Raw genomic sequence first — 20,000 nt, 5'->3', positions numbered from 1 at the left:
TGAAAATAGCAGATCTACATGCTCACATTGTGAGCTTGTAGATCTGCTATTTTCAAATGGCCAAAATGTATAGAGCTGAAGTGGTTAATATGTGTTTTGTAATATTAATCAAAATCATTAAAGTAAATTAATTGTAACTAAAGTTTTCAAATAATTGTAGTGGAGTAAAAGTACCATATTCGACTCTGAGATATAGTGGAGTAAATAGTCAAGTGAAGTAAAAGTACCTCAGATTTGTACTTAAGGACAGTACTGTCATAATTTGTCAGGGGCAGTGAAATGTGTGTGACCAGCACCAGCCAGAACTGGATATACAACCCACTTCTGAAATAACCCATTAAGACCTGAGACCAGATTCTACAAATGTCTTCTATAAGTTTTCGGAATAACCTATGTTTCTAGGATCAGCAGTGCTCAAACTATTTCATGTCAAGGACCCCCAGAATTATCCCTATTCGGCAGCTGACCCCATCCGAAAATGTTGCCAGCCAGGCACCCCCCAGAAGCAAATATTTGAGTTAAAAAAACGTTAGCTGTGAAAGAATACAGTATATATTCAAAGATTTGTACCACATTTTCACAATTTCTTTTAAACATCTACAAGGAGCATTCAGTGATTTGGGTGATTTGGAAAAAAACCCTGGTCCGCCCTGTTTTTTTCTTCTTTGTAATTCTTTTTTGGTCCAAAATATTGTGTTTGTGTCATGAGTTGTCACGACTCGAGTTGGCTTTGTCCGCGGCGTAAACGTCTTTAAATAAATACTTTTTGAAATGTCTATGATGAAAATGAACGGAGAATAATTTCCTGGGCCCTGGTAGGGGGCGGGACTGTGACGCTCTATAGTAGGGAGGATTATCACAACAAAACAAAAAAAGAAGTGATATTTGAATTAAGTGAAATCACTGAATATACCTTTAACATAATGGCTAGAGTGGTTAAAAGCTAAGCCGACACAGGTACGTTCCAGGTCTTAATGGGTTGCCAACAGTGAAATGTATCACATCACAGGTCAGGCATAGAGAAGTTGTCAAACTTTGGCTCCATGTTTGCGTTGATGCTTTGAACGTTGACGTGTTGACTGTGCGCGTTCTGATTCCTCTGCTTTTGCACACTGTGCTGCATGCCGTAACAAAAGTAGATGAGCAAACCTGTAAAACAAGTAAGAAAAGTTACAACATGTGTTATTATTTGATGTATTGGGCAAAAACATCCATCCATCCATCCATCTTTAATTGATGTATTGGGCAAAAACCTCCATCCATCCATCCATCTTTAACCGCTTATCCGTAGTCGGGTCGCGGGGGCAACAGCCCCAGCAGAGCGCTCCAGACTTCCCTCTCTCCAGAGCCATTCTCTCATCTCCATTTTATTTTTGTTGTATTTTTTCGTATAGATTATGAATGCCCTACTTGACCGTACTACAGCGCAGATCCACCTGTGGTGCATCGATCGGCTTTGTCGGGCGTCTATCCGAAACACAATTGGCTCAGGGGATGGAAGCCGATATTGATATTGGTCATTGAACATACTCTTATACGGGCTGGGGCAGCGCATGTCAGCAGGGAGTGTTGGATTGAGGAGTAGTCCTCCAGGAGAGGGTTCCTCACTCAGGATACAACAGTACGTCCTCCCGGTGGGGGCTCCTCACTGGCAGGTTGAGTCAGTAGGATACAACAGTACCTCCTCCCGGTGGGGGCTCCTCACTGGCAGGTTGAGTCAGTAGGATACAACAGTATGTCCTCCCGGTGGGGGCTCCTCACTGGCAGGTTGAGTCAGTAGGATACAACAGTACCTCCTCCCGGTGGGGGCTCCTCACTGGCAGGTTGAGTCAGTAGGATACAACAGTACCTCCTCCCGGTGGGGGCTCCTCACTGGCAGGTTGAGTCAGTAGGATACAACAGTACCTCCTCCCGGTGGGGGCTCCTCACTGACAGGTTGAGTCAGTAGGATACAACAGTACCTCCTCCCAGAGGGGGCTCCTCACTGGCAGGTTGAGTCAGTAGGATACAACAGTACCTCCTCCCGGTGGGGGCTCCTCACTGGGAGGTTTAGTCAGTAGGATACAACAGTACCTCCTCCCGGTGGGGGCTCCTCACTGGCAGGTTGAGTCAGTAGGATACAACAGTATGTCCTCCCGGTGGGGGCTCCTCACTGGCAGGTTGAGTCAGTAGGATACAACAGTACCTCCTCCCGGTGGGGGCTCCTCAGTAGGATACAACAGCAGTGACAACACAGACATGTGTGTAGGGAGGAATTAAATGGCATAACGATTAAATTAGGGAGACAAAGCGAGTGAAAACTGTTGGCTACCCGTACAAAAATAAAAAAAAGAATGCGGTTCAAAGCGACACGTTTTGAGCTTGTAGATCTGCTACTTGCTATACTTTGTGAATTAGAATGCTGAACATGGGTTTGGACATAATGTGATATGAGGTTTCCACCCGACTTTAATTGAAACGATCTTTAATTGATGCACGTTCATGATAATAATAATAATAATAGTCTCAGTCTCCATACCTACGGTCATCCAAATGGCATAGCGGATCCAGGTGTCAGATCCCAGCTGGACCATCAGGTAGATGTTTACAAACGTGCTGAATATGGGAAGCAAGGGCACCAAGGGAACCTGGAGAAATACAGGTCAAACTGTTAAGACTCAGATAACCACCTAAGCCCTATATTGATGATACGGATTTTCATTCTAACCTGTCGGGAATGAATTGACCCAAATATTATCTATTCATGCTCAACATTATTTGTATTCAATCCACGTGCCGTCTGAGATCTGGAATTCTGTGTCATTTTCAATGAGTGTAGACGAGAGCGCATCCAACGGAGCATGCAGAATATGACATTTATGGATTTACTCTTTTAGACATCATTTTGTGCCACAAAATGTTAGCCTGGACTCGCTCGAGTTCCCTGATTTGTTTTGTCACTTCACTGTACTCTTGACAAATCAAATCACGGAACGCAGAAAATCAGACTGGAAACCAGGCTAACAAAATTGTGTTAAAAAGTGAACTAAATTCAACAAAGAGGCAGGAATTTACGGCTCTAGGTTACTACTTTCTAATCCGTGTGGGGATTCAAGGACCAAAACCTACCATGAAAGCAGCCTTGGAGGTGCTCTGAGGTTGTCTCCATATCAACAACCTACCATGAAAGCAGCCTTGGAGGTGCTCTGAGGTTGTCTCCATATCAACAACCTACCATGAAAGCAGCCTTGGAGGTGCTCTGAGGTTGTCTCCATATTAAACAACCTACCATGAAAGCAGCCTTGGAGGTGCTCTGAGGTAGTCTCCATATTAACAACAACCTACCATGAAAGCAGCCTTGGAGGTGCTCTGAGGTTGTCTCCATATCAACAACCTACCATGAAAGCAGCCTTGGAGGTGCTCTGAGGTTGTCTCCATATTAAACAACCTACCATGAAAGCAGCCTTGGAGGTGCTCTGAGGTTGTCTCCATATTAACAACAACCTACCATGAAAGCAGCCTTGGAGGTGCTCTGAGGTTGTCTGCATATTAACAACCTACCATGAAAGCAGCCTTGGAGGTGCTCTGAGGTTGTCTCCATAAGCCCAGGGCGGTGAGCACCAGCAGCGCTGTGAGCACGGTGACCCCCAGGACGCTCCACCACTCCTGGCTCTGCAGGGAGGCTGCAGCCTGGCTGATGAGGAGGCTCAGCAGAACAGCTAACAGGACTGTATATAAACAAATAAATGGTGCATTTATGTAGCGCCTTTATTCATACATTCATTTACATAGATTGTGCATTACATTCACACATTCACACACACACATGGCGGCGGAAACCATGCAAGGCACCAACCAGCACATCAGGAGCAATTATGGGTTCAGTGTCTTCCTCAAGGATACTTCGACAGTAACTCTGGGGGAGCCCGGGTTCGAACTAGGAACCTTGCGGTTGCCATCCGGCCACTCTACCCCTGATCCACCGCCAATAAATGTAAAGTTATTTGTCATATCTGCCCTCTGCAAGTTTTGATAACGAAGCCCAAAAGTATATGTATTCGTATGTCCAATGCCAAAAAAACCCCACAATTAAATCATCAATCACAATTATTTGCATGACAATTAGTGGTCTACTTAAATGTCATCGTGACAGCTCTATTGGTTAGTGCTGCCTCCATTATATGAAGATACTACACATAATACACAACACATTCAAACATTTATGACACTATAGTAAGAATACATTTAACAATTTAGGCATTTAGCAGACGCACTTAATCCAGAGCGATTTACAGTAGGCAAGAACCAAAAAAGCATGGGAATACATCACATATATAGAATGCAATTATCATGAAACATGCGTAAGCTAAGAACGTAACTAGAACATAATGACACTATACATACAGTATAAACTATACATAATACTATGCTATACATTATGTACTATGACGTGGGTCAGAACATATCTATATAATGACACTATACATATAAACTATACATAATACTATGCTATACATAATGTACTATGACGTGGGTCAGCGGTAGCTTAAGGGTTAGAGGAGCGCCCTTGTTGCCGAAAGGTTGCCGGTTCGATTCCCCGGACGGGCAGGAAAACTCTGGGTGGGGAAGTGATTGTCATCATTCACCCAACACCGCTGAAGTGCTCTTGAGCAAGGCACTGAACCCCCAACTGCTCCCCCTGGAGTAGTATAAGACTGTGGTTGTACTGGTGTGTGTGTGTGTGTGTGTGTGTGTGTGTGTGTGTGTGTGTGTGTGTGTGTGTGTGTGTGTGTGTGTGTGTGTGTGTGTGTGTGTGTGTGTGTTTCTATATGCAGGGCGTTGCTGAAAATGAGCACCTGTGCTCAGCTACTTCCCTGGGTAAATTAATAATATAGTGCTATGACTACATACTATGCAATTATTGTGCTGTCTACATCATGACATGCTATAAGTCTGTTTCAAATGCTATCCAAGTCTAGAAAGTGCTACCTAAGATGATGTCATACTCATTATAACTGTCACGTTGGATGAGGTTCCATAGTAAGATGATGTCATACTCATTATAACTGCCACGTTGGATGAGGTTCCATAGTAAGATGATGTCATACTCATAACTGTCACGTTGGATGAGGTTCCATAGTCAGATGATGTCATACTCATTATAACTGTCACGTTGGATGAGGTTCCATAGTAAGATGATGTCATACTCATTATAACTGTCACGTTGGATGAGGTTCCATAGTAAGATGATGTCATACTCATTATAACTGTCACGTTGGATGAGGTTCCATAGTAAGATGATGTCATACTCATTATAACTGTCACGTTGGATGAGGTTCCATAGTAAGATGATGTCATACTCATTATAACTGTCACGTTGGATGAGGTTCCATAGTAAGATGATGTCATACTCATTATAACTGTCACGTTGGATGAGGTTCCATAGTAAGATGATGTCATACTCATTATAACTGTCACGTTGGATGAGGTTCCATAGTAAGATGATGTCATACTCATAACTGTCACGTTGGATGAGGTTCCATAGTAAGATGATGTCATACTCATTATAACTGTCATGTTGGATGAGGTTCGATAGTAAGATGATGTCATACTCATTATAACTGTCACGTTGGATGAGGTTCCATAGTAAGATGATGTCATACTCATTGTAACTGCCAGCACTGTCACGTTGGATGAGGTTCGAGCGGTGGGTTGTGACGGAGGAAACAAAAGCCCGGCCACCGTGAAGGACTCTTCTGGACTGGACTGGACTGGTTCTTCACTTAGATCAGCCTCGTACCTGTCAGTAAGACAGCAGATATGATTCAACCATCGGATGGCATTGGTCAGTGGTGGACAAAGTACTTACTTTTCTTTTTACTTTAAGTACAAGTATATCAATACTGCAACGAAGAAATACAAGTACAAATACAAGTAAAAGTCCCAGACATTCAACATTTACTCGAGTAAATGAAGTACTGGCTTCAAAATAGTATGAACAGTATACTCATTATGCAGAATCATGTTCTATTTCATTCTTCAAATGTATTAAACATCTTTTGAAAATAGCCGATACACATTGTGAGCTTGTAGATCGGCAATTTAAAAAATGTCAATGTACACAGGGCTGAAGTGGTTAATGTATGTTTATTTGTAATTATACTCAAAATCTTCAAAGTAATTAGTAACTAAAGTTTTCAAATGAATATAGTGGGGTTCACACTGGCAGATTCAAAGATACAAAGCCTGTTGTGCCTTTCTTGGTCCTTTTTTTCCAAACTTGACTACGGTAGTCTCAAAAACATACAGTAAACTTTGACAGGAAAAGACTCGCTCACCGTATATAAAATAGTTATATAGCACTGACGAAGGTCTTGGGACCGAAACGTTTGCTTTTTAATTGCACTTTGAGCTCAGAGCACTTTATGAGCATGATAAAATAAAATAAATAATATTTTCTTAAGTCTCAGTCTAAGAAGTTTTACTTATATTTTCTATACGGTGAGCGAGTCTTTTTCTGTCAAAGTTTCCCTTGAATACTACTCAGACAGGAGTCAGGACCCAATTAAATGCCAATGGAAACAAGCTATAGTGCTTTGTTGAGTTCAATCCTTTTAGCATTGTATTTGTATTAAACTGTACTCTTCTGTGCTTTCTTATTTTATTTGTGCAAACTGATAATAAAGTATTCAATCAATCAAATAAATCTGTGACATATTTATGATTTATGATGAATCCATATTTGATCAGGTGTGACTGCCATTATAGCAAAACACTTACAGTATGCTTATACTTAATCATGTTGACACATTTTAGCCAATGGAATACTATATACGAGAATCACACGTTAATAAAATATCACAATCATTAAAAAATTGATTCAAAGAAGTGTACCTGAGTATCAGGATACATATGGCAACGAGAGTATAGAGTACCTGAGTATCAGGATACATATGAGTACCTGAGTATCAGGATACATATGAGTACCTGAGTATCAGGATACATATGGCAACCAGAGTATAGGCAAAGAGAGTTCCAATGGACATCATGTCAACCAGGGCCTTCAGGTCAAACAGTAGAGCCATGATAGCTGGACACACACACACACACACACACACACACACACACACACACACACACACACACACACACACACACACACACACACACAAGGTTTGATACAACATTTTGGACTACAAGCTGTTGTATGGCTTTCGGCTGTGTTTCGACTGCCCCTCTCCCCCTCATACAATGTTGTGTCAAACCATGTGACTCCCATTGGAAATGCATTGCGAGCTTACATCAGCTATACATCTCATACAACAAGCATACATCAGTCTGTTGTAAAGGTGTGAGTCAGGCCTATAAGGGTTGGACTACAGTCTATGGGTTGGACGTAGCACGTGGAAGTCAAGGAACACATTGTAATTCCAAACAGTGGTTATCCCAACCACAACCAGCCGGCTGGCCAGGGGGAGGCAGTATAAGGATTACTGCTGTTTTTTTGTGAGGGTACAGGTCTAGGGTACAAATGTTGACAAATGTGTTGACAAATATTCTCTTTTGGCGGTCCATATGACACAACTTTTTTTTTAATGGGGGTCTGACTGTAAAATACATATCAATTTGGGGGTCCTTGATATGAAAAGAACAACATGAAGTGACGGACGGTTTTACCTGCTACGACCCCAGACACCAGAGTGGCGATGACAGGACTCTGTCTGTCACTCATCTGACTGAGAGGCTTGAAGAGCAGGCCGTCCCTCGCCATGGCGAAGAGCACGCGAGGCATGGGAAACATCGCCCCCAAGAGGCTGTGGACGGGAAAGCATACAAAATACACCGTTATGAGATATATTGTGAAGGCAATTAATAATAAGTCAAGACAGACAAACTCTTCAATGTTACAGAGAGTCTGTCTGTGCCTCACACAAGTTGTTAGTTGTATCAAGAAGATGACGTTTTTCATTTCCGTTCATGAAAATATATATATTATTATATATTTCAAAATTTCAATTATATTTCAGAATTTCCATTTCTGCTATTGCAGCTGACTACAATATACATTAATTTGCATCACCTATAGTCTGAACTAAGCACTACTCTGACCAGCTCATTGCTAAATAGCAGTACTTGTTTTTGTTAATGTTCTTTTTAATACTGCTTGTTTTTGTGTACAGCCCTTTGGCCCATTTGTGTGACATCATATTGGGATAGAATAAAATTTGACTTGACTTTACAAGAGGCGGAAGATTAAGGTAGGCCCTATGGCAAATCAAGTGGTGAAGTTTAATGATGTTTAACATTGTTTAATGCTATCAGATATAGGACTTTAATGTATGGATGTATGGGCTGTCAAGGCCAGAAAGTAGTTTTTTAGGCGTTCCTGCAAAACCTCCTCAATGATGTAAAAAGGTTTTCAATGTAATGAGTCCCGGGATGCAGGGATGGTCTTTTAGAAATGAGTCCCAGGGACATTTTCAGTCCCACTTCAACAACGTACGTTATAGGAGTCATATTTTGCCATTTTTACAAATTGCAGCATTTAACTCCCATTTAATTTTATATGGTTATATTCATGTAGAAAACAGAAGAAGAAATGATTATTATGACTAAAGCTAGCAAAATAAAGTAGAATAAAAAACAGTACAGTAGTAGCCTACAGTAGTGCATCCCGTGGATGCAGAGGTCGTTGTTTTATTGCGTCCCTTAAATATAAACAGCGTTTTGGGATGCAAAATGGACCCTATTTTAGTCTTTGCCTCCGGCTACGAAGATGATGATGATGATGATGATGATGATGATGATGATGATGTCAGGTGCATACCCTCTATTTTCTCTTTTTCAGCACTTCTGATGTACTACAGTAAGTTGTGTGAGCCGTCATTCTGATGTACTACAGTAAGTTGTGTGAGCCGTCATTCTGTCTGATGTACTACAGTAAGTTGTGTGAGTCGTCATTCTGTCTGATGTACTACAGTAAGTTGTGTGAGTCGTCATTCTGTCTGATGTACTACAGTAAGTTGTGTGAGCCGTCATTCTGTCTGATGTACTACAGTAAGTTGTGTGAGCCGTCATTCTGATGTACTACAGTAAGTTGTGTGAGCCGTCATTCTGATGTACTACAGTAAGTTGTGTGAGCCGTCATTCTGTCTGATGTACTACAGTAAGTTGTGTGAGCCGTCATTCTGTCTGATGTACTACAGTAAGTTGTGTGAGCCGTCATTCTGTCTGATGTACTACAGTAAGTTGTGTGAGTCGTCATTCTGTCTGATGTACTACAGTAAGTTGTGTGAGCCGTCATTCTGTCTGATGTACTACAGTAAGTTGTGTGAGCCGTCATTCTGTCTGATGTACTACAGTAAGTTGTGTGAGCCGTCATTCTGTCTGATGTACTACAGTAAGTTGTGTGAGCCGTCATTCTGTCTGATGTACTACAGTAAGTTGTGTGAGCCGTCATTCTGTCTGATGTACTACAGTAAGTTGTGTGAGCTGTCATTCTGTCTGATGTACTACAGTAAGTTGTGTGAGCCGTCATTCTGTCTGATGTACTACAGTAAGTTGTGTGAGCCGCCATTCTGTCTGATGTACTACAGTAAGTTGTGTGAGCCGTCATTCTGTCTGATGTACTACAGTAAGTTGTGTGAGCCGTCATTCTGTCTGATGTACTACAGTAAGTTGTGTGAGCCGTCATTCTGTCTGATGTACTACAGTAAGTTGTGTGAGCCGTCATTCTGTCTGATGTACTACAGTAAGTTGTGTGAGCCTCATTCTGTCTGATGTACTACAGTAAGTTGTGTGAGCCTCATTCTGTCTGATGTACTACAGTAAGTTGTGTGAGCCGTCATTCTAGATAATAGAGACTATTTTGAGTATAAATGATAGTGAAGTGTCACTATAATAACGTCTTTAACATACACACACGTTACATAACAACATCCCATACCTGGTAAGACAGTGCAAAGATTGACCCCAAGGCACAACAACATAACATCCCATACCTTGTATAGACAGTGCAAAGATTGACCCTTAGAGTATATATGAATAGAGATGACATCAGAGTTCTCCTCCCATCCACTTGCATTAAGTTGTAGTTCTCCTCCCATCCACTTGCATTAAGTTGTAGTTCTCCTCCCATCCACTTGCATTAAGTTGTAGTTCTCCTCCCATCCACTTGCATTAAGTTGCTCAAAAAAGCGCATGAGGCGATTTCACTCCTCCTTCCGGGTAGGAACAGAGTGCATTCTGGGAAGGATTGGCCCCAAACACATGAACACGCTGCCGTTGACTATCATTGTGCCGTTTGTGCGCGTCGTTCACGTATGAAACATTCGTTCACGTGTCATGGCCCCAAACACATGAACGTGCGCAATGATAGTCAATGGACCAGCGCTGGCTCCAGCTGCAATGACAAATTCAATTTCGCCTCATGGTTTCCTCCGGGTGCCGTCTCTATTCATATATATACTCTAAGGATTGACCCCACGGCCACAACAACATAACATCCCATACCTGGTAGACAGGGCACAGAGCGATCCCACGGCCACAACAACATAACATCCCATACCTGGTAGACAGGGCACAGAGCGATCCCACGGCCACAACAACATAACATCCCATACCTGGTAGACAGGGCACAGAGCGATCCCACGGCCACAACAACATAACATCCCATACCTAGACCATGGCCCATAGCACTTACCCCACCCCCTTAGATAGCATTTCTGTAGACTTAGATAGCATTTGATACAGACTTATAGCATATTATGTAGACAGCACTATAATTGCATTGTATGTAGTCATAGCACATATGTATAGCATAGTAGTATAGATGTATAGTTTATATGTATAGCTTCATTATATAGATATGCCACTGTTACTTTCTTAGCTTACGCATGTTTCTTGATAAATGTTTTTATGTGATGTATTCCCATGCTTTTTTGTTCTTGCTTAATGTAAGTCGCTCTGGATTAAGAGCGTCTGCTAAATGCCTAAATTGTAAATTGTAGACAGGGCACAGAGAGAGCCCACGGCCACAACAACATAACATCCCATACCTGGTAGACAGGGCACAGAGCGATCCCACGGCCACAACAACATAACATCCCATACCTGGTAGACAGGGCACAGAGCGAGCCCACGGCCACAACAACATAACATCCCATACCTGGTAGACAGGGCGCAGAGCGATCCCACGGCCACGGCGTACTTGGCGGGCCCCCAGCCGATGTAGGAGAAGGCCACGGGCAGCGGGCTGTTGGCGCTCAGCAGGTAGTAGGGCATCATCAGGGTGAGGGCGGCCGACACGCCGAAGTACGCCAGGAAGCAGATGAGCAGCGACGCCACGATGCCCACGGGGATGGACTTCTGGGGGTTCTGGACTTCCTCTCCTGGAGGGCGTTATTTATTATATAAACACACGTTTTACGTCCATCGGCATCACAAAACAACATTATGAACATTATGAAAGACACTTCCCACCCCGCTCACTCACTGTTTGAACTGTTGCCATCAGGCAGACGGTACAGAGTGATCAAGTCCAAGACCAACAGATTCAGTAACAGCTTCTATCCCACAGCGGTAGTTGCACTCAATGCTGCTAAGAAATGATCTGTTGCTGCGACACATTTTAGTTTTCTCTGCTATCCTAAGTACAATAAGGGTTTGTTGTGCGATAACAGCTGAAATGTCATGTTTGTGCATTCGTGCTGCTGGGGTTGTGCAATAACAAGAAGTCATGTGTGTTTTTCTTTTAGCTTGTACAGTATGTTGTTTTGTGATATGATGTACTGATTGGTTGGCACTTTTAATTTCGTTGTACACGTTGCAATGACAAATAAAGATCTATCTATCTATCTAAAAACACTCACATGTTTAACTTAAACAGAGTATTTCTATAGTTGCCGTGTTGATATACTTTTAATTTAAGTAAAAGTCTGGAATTCTAAATTTACTTGAGTAAAAGTACAAAATGTATCAAAAATGTTTTTAACACAACATTTTAACACTTTCTGTACATTTCTTTGAAGAAAAAATAAAATAAAAAAATCTTCCTCCTAGTATAATCATAGTGTATCTGATGATCCTGGTTTTTCTTTTTTTTTTGGGGGGGGGGGGGTATTTAAAAGTATTCTGTCCTGTGTTTAAATAAGAAAACAATAAATACATTTGTACCCATCATTTGGGGCGTCTATACCAAAACTCCACACTACTGCTAGTTGCACTGGACGGTAGGACCATAATATTAGCTGCTCATGTGAGTGTGAGTGTGTGATATGTTGTTTGTATAAATTAATCATAAAATAATCCACACATAATGTGTGCTGTCTGTGTTCAAGGGCAAAGCTTTAGGTTTTAGGTTTAGCATGTAGTACAAAAAATAGACAATAACATATCAAAGAACAAAAATACAATGCAAGGAAGGGAAGAAGCCATGAGAAGGCTTATATGGAATCTTTTCCTGTAGGAAGAGGTCATTGGTTTAAAAGATTAAAAGTTCATAAAGAACAGTACATAAGTCTACAAGTTGGCAAAGGGGGGCAGCTGTGCAGTAAAGAAATAAAAACACAGACTGCACAAAAAACAGAAATAAACAATACAACAACAAACACAAAGCTTCCAGGAACAATGGTTCCATTTATACCTGTCGTGGCGATGCAGTCGAAACCAACGAAAGCGTAGAAGCACGTCGCTGCCCCCGCCAACGTTCCTTCCACCCCAAAAGGAAAGAAGCCGCCCGCGCCCACGTCACCGGTGGTCTGGTTCAGATAGCTCTGGTTTCTGGAATAGAACCGCCATGAGTGTTACATGGTGGTCTGGTTCAGATAGCTCTGGTTTCTGGAATAGAACCGTCATGAGTGTTACATGGTGGTCTGGTTCAGATAGCTCTGGTTTCTGGAATAGAACCGCCATGAGTGTTACATGGTGGTCTGGTTCAGATAGCTCTGGTTTCTGGAATAGAACAGGCCATGAGTGTTACATGGTGGTCTGGTTCAGATAGCTCTGGTTTCTGGAATAGAACCGGCCATGAGTGTTACATGGTGGTCTGGTTCAGATAGCTCTGGTTTCTAGAATAGAACCGCCATGAGTGTTACATGGTGGTCTGGTTCAGATAGCTCTGGTTTCTGGAATAGAACAGGCCATGAGTGTTACATGGTGGTCTGGTTCAGATAGCTCTGGTTTCTGGAATAGAACCGCCATGAGTGTTACATGGTGGTCTGGTTCAGATAGCTCTGGTTTCTGGAATAGAATCCGGCCATGAGTGTTACTCGTGCACGGCACGGTGTTAACATGACTTATTTTCTATCGATTAATGAGCATTTAAACCCCATGAAGCCTTGAATACATTCATGGAGATGTTTTACTGTCTGAGCCAAACATTTAATAGGAGTAGGAGACTTGCAGAGTCCTCAATCCTGGTCTCTATACTGGCTCCAAAGGAACTGGTTGGAATAACGTGTTCCTTCCACGTGCCATGTCCTATACCGGGGAAACTCCCCCCCTGTGGGGTGAAAAGAAGCGGCTTGGACTCCTCATGCATTGAAGGAAGCATGAGGTCAGTCCGTTGCTCTCCCCAGGTTGGCAGAAGGAGTGTATAGTGCCCAGGATTACAATATTTCACACTGGGTGAAAACTAAAAGAAATGGGTTACAAAAATTGTGGGATAAAAAAAAAAGAGAAAAAAAGAGAATGTGACAAAAACAAAATAAAGATCTACCCTTAGGATAAATCCTTACACTCTCAGAGTTGAACTAACACTGGGGTTTACACTGCGTGTGGGTTTTATAAACATGTTACGCTGTGTGAATGGAAGTGGAAGTGTGTCCGTAACAGTAACAGGAAGGGTTCATACTCGTATATCGATGTGTTGAGGACGGCGTCCACACTGATGCACCAGTTGTCAATGTCTCCCTTTATGAAGCCGGAGATGATGACGAACACCAACACCACGATGTTTATGACCGTGAACACCTTGTTCACAATGGCAGACTCTTTCACGCCGAAAGCAAGGATGCCTAGTGGGAGAGGAAGCACAGGACAAACCGTTAGCACGGGACAGGACGTCACCAACACCTTATTTTGCTCCCGGTCCGATTCCCACCATTTGGGTTTTGAGTATCTACCGATAGTATACACACACATCACACCAGCAGTGTTGAGTATCTGCCGATAGTATACACACATCACACCAGCAGTGTTGATTATCTGCCGATAGTATACACACATCACACCAGCAGTGTTGATTCCGTCGACTGAAACTAAGACGAAAATTGTTCGTCGACTGCCATTTTTTACTGACGAAAACTAAATGAAAACTAAGCTATGATGACTAAAACTGAGACTAAATGTATTGACAATTTCGTCAACAAATAAAAACTAGACTAATAAATATACTTTAGTTACAGTATACAAGATACTTTGTTATTGGAAAACATACGTTAAATACTTCAGCCAATTCGTTTATTTGAAATTCACAATTGCAACGCATTGTGAGCTTGTAGATCTGCTGTTTTCAAAATAGGTTTTTACATTTGAATGCCTCAAATGGGAAATTCTGCATAGTGTAAGTACTTTTTACTTTTGGTACATTTTGATGCCAATACTTTTACCCATGTCAATTTTGAATTCCAGACTTTTTATTTTTAACAGAGTAGTTCTACATGGCCCAGGCCGTAGCGTAACGGTCTGGGCACCGGACTGGTGATCCAGTCGCGGTGTGCCGCGGGTTCGACTCCCGAACCCGACACGGCCTTTACCGCATGTCATCCCCCCATCTCTCTCCCGTTTCCTGTCAGCCTACTATCTGTCCCTTAAAAAATCAATAAAAGGCGTAAGCCGCAAAAAATATATAAAAAAAAAAAAAAAAAAAGAGTAGTTCTACATTGCAGTATTGTTTTTACTCAAGTCAAAAAATGTAGTACTTTTTCCACCACTGCAGATGACAGACTGAGGAGAGAGAGGAGTCTGGGTAAGAAGAGAGTCCATCTTTAATTAAACAATCCTGAACACAAACACCAGGAAAACAAAGTAAAACTGTCTAGAATATCCTTGTACAAACATGTTCTTGGGATTAATTTCCTTAACAATATCATTTTAGGCAACCAAGTACAGGTCAATACAACATCTGAGAGTATAAAACCAGAAAAAGACTTGTTTCCATTTTCAATATTTACTACAAATAGAATGTGTGGCAGGCCACCACACAATAATGACCAGCCACTACAGTCTTCATCGTCATCATCTAATGTCCAGAGTTAGACTGATCTTAATCGGAGTTCCCAGAAGTCTTATTTTTCGCAACTAGGGGGGCAAGACTGATCTAGGTAAGATCTTTAGAGGACCACCAGGAACAGTGAAAATGACTGGAAAGAGTGTGTCAGTGAACCTGTGTGTGAAGGTGTGTATGTGTGTGTTAGTATCAGGATCACAGAATGACAGCTTTCCTTCATTCCAGTCCAGTTGGACTCTGATCCTCTGAGGCTTCTGCTTCAATGAGAGAACAGTGTCTGACTCTGAGGAGTATGCTCTGCATTTACCTGCATGTAAGTATATTATCCACCGTTGACCCCGTGTGATTCCCTTCCTCTGAAAGGACTCTGCTAACACACCTACATCCCAGTGTGTATTGTCTCCAACCTCAACATCCCAGCTGTGACTCCCTGAGTTAAAGCCCTCAGAACCAAGGACAAAGCTGACCTCGTCAAATCTCTCTGGATTGTCTGGAAGCTTCCTTTTCTTCCCACGTCTCACGCTGATCAGATCATCAGACAGGTTGTATACTGGATGGGCAGTGTTGGGGTCCAGAATGACAGGAGTGTAGGAGACAATGTCCTTCATCTTGTCCCAGACTCTGAAGGCCAGGTTGCCCAGGTGTTTGGCCACGTCTATCAGTGCTCCTGAGACCGGCTGTGGGTCCTGCAGTGTGAGCTGGACTCTCTCCATCGTGGTCTTGTAGTTCTGCAGGAATGAGATGTGTTCAGCTCTCAGCTCCTCCTCGATGGCTCTGATCGTGTGTGAAATGGTTGATATGTCTCTGTTCAGACCCTCCATCTTCTCCTTCATCATCTGACTCTTCTGCTGCTCTTCCTCCCTCAGTTCGGTGATCCTGGCCTCCTCTTCATCATGTAGAAACTGATGAAGCTTCTTAAACTGTTCCTTCATCTGCGTCTCTGTGTGCCGAGTCTGGAACGTAATGTGTTCTGCTGTTTGATCGTAGTTTGTTTTAACTTTATTAAAGACCTCCAGTTTTTCCTGTAAAGGCTTCAGTGATTTCTGGACCTCCTCCTTGTGATCCAGAGCAGCTTCATCGACGGGCCTGATTCTGTGGCCGGTGTGTTTTTTAGAATCTCGACACACAAGACACACTGGCTGTTGACATTCCAGACAGAACAGTTTAAGTTTCTCAGCATGCAGACTGTAGAGATCCTCAGAGCCTGCTGACGTTCTCTGATGTCTCTCCTGTGTGAAGGCCTCACACAGGTTCTTCAGAGCCAGGTTACGAGGTGGAGGATCCGTCAAAGATATTTCCTTACAAACTGGACACTCCTTTATTGTCTTCTCTCGCCACCAGTCCTGCAGACAGGCTTTACAGAAGCTGTGGCTACAGGACAGGAGAACAGGATCTTTAAAGATGTCAAAGCACACAGGACAGGAATAGTTCTCTTCAGAGAGAGAGACGACTTTGAGTTGGAAGCCATTTTAAAAGTCAACAGTCAACACCGGAACTCTGCCAATCAGTTGTGTCAGGTTGACAACCTTCGAAAACAAGACAGACAAAGATGAACAACATGTCCAATCAACAAATAAAATATTTTAAACAAATGTTCCAATTAGTTAAACCATTCTTGTTTTTAAACAATAAATGTAGGCTAAACAACTTATTTTTAAACAAATACCTAAATTACAATTTAAACAGGTAAACACCTTCAATATTTCAAATTAAGTAACAATTTTGGAATGAAGAGAGAAAAATAGCTGATGTTCAAGCATGTAGAAACCTTTAACCTAGTAAATCAATAATTGTCCACATCTAGAAGTCTTAAATTCTTAAGTGTAAATCATTTTAACTTTCTATTGTATCTTTTGTAAAGTATAGTTTTAGACTGTCAAACACAAATTAAGCAATTCTGCCATGTGAATTCCTTTCCAATCCAAACTAGTACAAAACACATTAGCTTTTAACACATTAGGCAGTATTGCAAATATTAGCAGTATTGCAAACATAAATAAAACAATCACAAACCTCCTTGGACTAGGATAGGAACCCAGTAGACTTGTCTCTGGTACTTTGTTTGTGAGAATGCTCACTCCAGACTTTTCAGGTGTTTCAGCTCAGGCAAACGAGCAGCCCTCTTGCTGGTGCACTCTGGGAGATGTAGTTGTCTGAGGTGTCATAGAAGACTCTTGCTCCATTTCTGAGGCAGGAACTAGCCTGGCTATAACCACTCGCCCATGAAAACATTTCATTGTCTCCACCAGGCCGAAGGCAAGGGGGCAGAGTATGTTTTGCACTGTGTGTGTGCGTGTGTGCGTGTGTGAGGGTGTGTGTGTGTGTGTGTGTGTGTGCTAACCCGGTCGATGCCAAACTTTGCTCACACACTCCCTGGATGCCAACGATGAACCTCTGCCCCAAATTTTCTAGAATGGCCTGTTATAGCGCCACCAAAAGGTGGATTTTTGCTAAACACATTTTTGGAACAAAATGCCTCAAATCATCCAATTTCCATCCAAGGCGTAAAGAAATGACACCCTTTTCACATTGGCTTATTATAGCGCCACCAGGAGGCCACAACCTGACCTGCCCTGGTGGAGACCTGTCCTATTATAGCGCCACCAGTAGGCCACAACCTGACCTGCCCTGGTGGAGACCTGATCAAGAAATAAATCTAATCGTCCATGATGTCACAAACATGTCTGCCAACCAGATATCTCCAGGTAAAGTGTATTGATACCAGCTGCCAACCAGATATCTCCAGCTAAACAAAATGACACCTTTAAAGTGACGGACCTGACGGTACACTTATTAACCAGTTAACAGTTTCTTCAAGATTATTTTCTTAAAGTAAAAAGGCCAATTGCCTTCCATACTGTTTTTTCAGGCCATAGTAAAGCATACTTTGTCGTCTCCCGTCTTCCCACGAAATGATAGAAAAAGCTTGATAAGTTGATAGTTGACTCGATAAGAACCCAGCTCGATAAGCCTGATCGATAAAAAAGGGTATTTCTTCCCCACACTAACATGTAGTATATACTTTTCTAACATCAGAAAAACGGGATTTAGGTTTCAAAGTCTCCCTCTAAGTTAAGTTAGGTTAAAGTTTTGATTACTACCACAGTATTGAATAAGGTATGAAGAAATATACAAAATAAATGTGTGTAAGAAATGATGGGTTCTGGATGCAGGCCAGGCCTGTGACTAATACGGTCATATATCTGATGTGTATTGTGAGTCATGTCTCCTGCTCTTTTCCTGCCTAGCCTTACACTCAACTTGAAAAATGTAGTTATGTTTTTCTGTTTACCTTTGTGTCTGTGCGTTTTTGTTATTGTTTTTTCTTCTGTTTTTGTTTTCCTGGATTCATGTGTTTGATTTTTGTTCATTTATTCATTATTTGGTGTAAAGATTTTTTTTTGAAATAAAAACAAAAAATGATAGGTTTGTCTTTGTGGTTTTGTATGTATCTTTCAGACGTGGAAGGCTACATGAAGACAGATGACAGGAGGAGAGAGAGAGGAGTCTGGGTAAGAGAGACCATCTTTAATGAATCAATCCTGAACACAAACAGCAGGACAACAAAGTCAGAGAATATCCAAACATGTTCTTGGGACTAGTTTCTTTAACAATTTAATTGTAGGCATTTAGCCAACGTTCTTATTGATATATTGATTGACATTTTTATTTTGTACAGTTAGCAGAATGGGTACAGTTCAAGGAAGTACACGGCAATACAAAATCTACTAAGATAACAAACAACTAAGACGTGTTTACATAAGGGTCCTCCATTTTCAATTAATCAGAACAAGACATACAAATAAACACTTCTATGCAAAATATTATATATATATTTTTTTTTTAACTAAATCAAATACACCAGTGTTTCCTCTAAATGCCAGGGGAAACATTGTGTGGCCAACACACAATCATGACCAGCCACCACAGTATGATTATTGTTGTATATTGTAACGTGGTATAGGCAGCCGCGAATAGGCCAGAAATAAAAGGCAAATATAACACAGAAGAAGACTGCAAAAATCCCCAAACATTTCACGTGTGTGCTGTGATCATCATACATTGTCCAGAGTTAGACAGATCTAGGTAAGATCTTCAGAGTACCACAAAGACCAGTGAAAATGACTGGAAAGAGTGTGTCAGTGAACCTGTGTGTGAAGGTGTGTATGTGTGTGTTAGTATCAGGATCACAGAATGACAGCTTTCCTTCATTCCAGTCCAGTTGGACTCTGATCCTCTGAGGCTTCTGCTTCACTGAGAGATTAGTGTATAACCCTGAGGAGGATTCTCCATATTTACCTTTATGTAAGTATATTATCCAGATTGGACCCCGTGTGTTCCCCTTCCTCTGAAAGGACTCTGCTAACACACCTACATTCCAGTGTGTATTGTCTCCAACCTCAACATCCCAGCTGTGACTCCCTGAGTTAAAGCCCTCAGAACCACGGACATAGGCGAGCTGGTCAAATCTCTCTGGATTGTCTGGAAGCTTCCTTTTCTCTCCACGTCTCACGCTGGTCAGATCATCAGACAGGGTGTATTCTAGATGGGCAGTGTTGGGGTCCAGAATGACCGGAGTGTAGAAGACAATGTCCTTCATCTTGTCCCAGACTCTGAAGGCCAGGTTGCCCAGGTGTTTGGCCACGTCTATCAGTGCTCCTGAGACCGGCTGTGGGTCCTGCAGTGTGAGCTGGACTCTCTCCATCGTGGTCTTGTAGTTCTGCAGGAATGAGATGTGTTCAGCTCTCAGCTCCTCCTCTATGGCTCTGATCGTGTGTGAAATGGTTGATAT

General features: G+C 42.1%; 2 protein-coding genes and 1 pseudogene across 3 annotated transcripts in view; all 3 read right to left on the bottom strand.

The window, feature by feature from the left end:
* Positions 1–20,000, bottom strand: part of LOC310855850 (cationic amino acid transporter 2-like) — a 234,442-nt pseudogene that overhangs the window by 209,566 nt on the left and 4,876 nt on the right. The window lies entirely within an intron of this gene.
* On the bottom strand, positions 15,280–18,064 carry LOC310870277 (E3 ubiquitin-protein ligase TRIM39-like; the record flags this gene model as incomplete). The annotated part of the gene is made up of 2 exons (XM_083781436.1): positions 15,280–16,658; positions 18,058–18,064. The coding sequence occupies 2 exons, from the start codon at positions 18,062–18,064 to the stop codon at positions 15,280–15,282; spliced, it is 1,386 nt and encodes a 461-aa protein (XP_083637562.1).
* LOC310870265 (E3 ubiquitin-protein ligase TRIM35-like) overlaps positions 19,281–20,000 on the bottom strand; it is a gene marked incomplete at its 3' end in the record, with an annotated part of 1,597 nt that continues 877 nt past the window's right edge. The window contains exon 1 of the mRNA XM_083781424.1: positions 19,281–20,000. This exon is cut by the window's right edge and continues 877 nt beyond it. Coding sequence (XP_083637550.1) covers positions 19,281–20,000 — 720 coding nt within the window.

Source organism: Protomyctophum parallelum (assembly GCF_964188405.1).
Source record: "Protomyctophum parallelum genome assembly, chromosome: 1".
NCBI classification, from domain to species: Eukaryota; Metazoa; Chordata; class Actinopteri; order Myctophiformes; family Myctophidae; genus Protomyctophum; species Protomyctophum parallelum.
The sequence above is the reverse complement of the archived record's forward strand: the minus strand, read 5'-3'. Positions and strand labels throughout refer to the sequence as shown.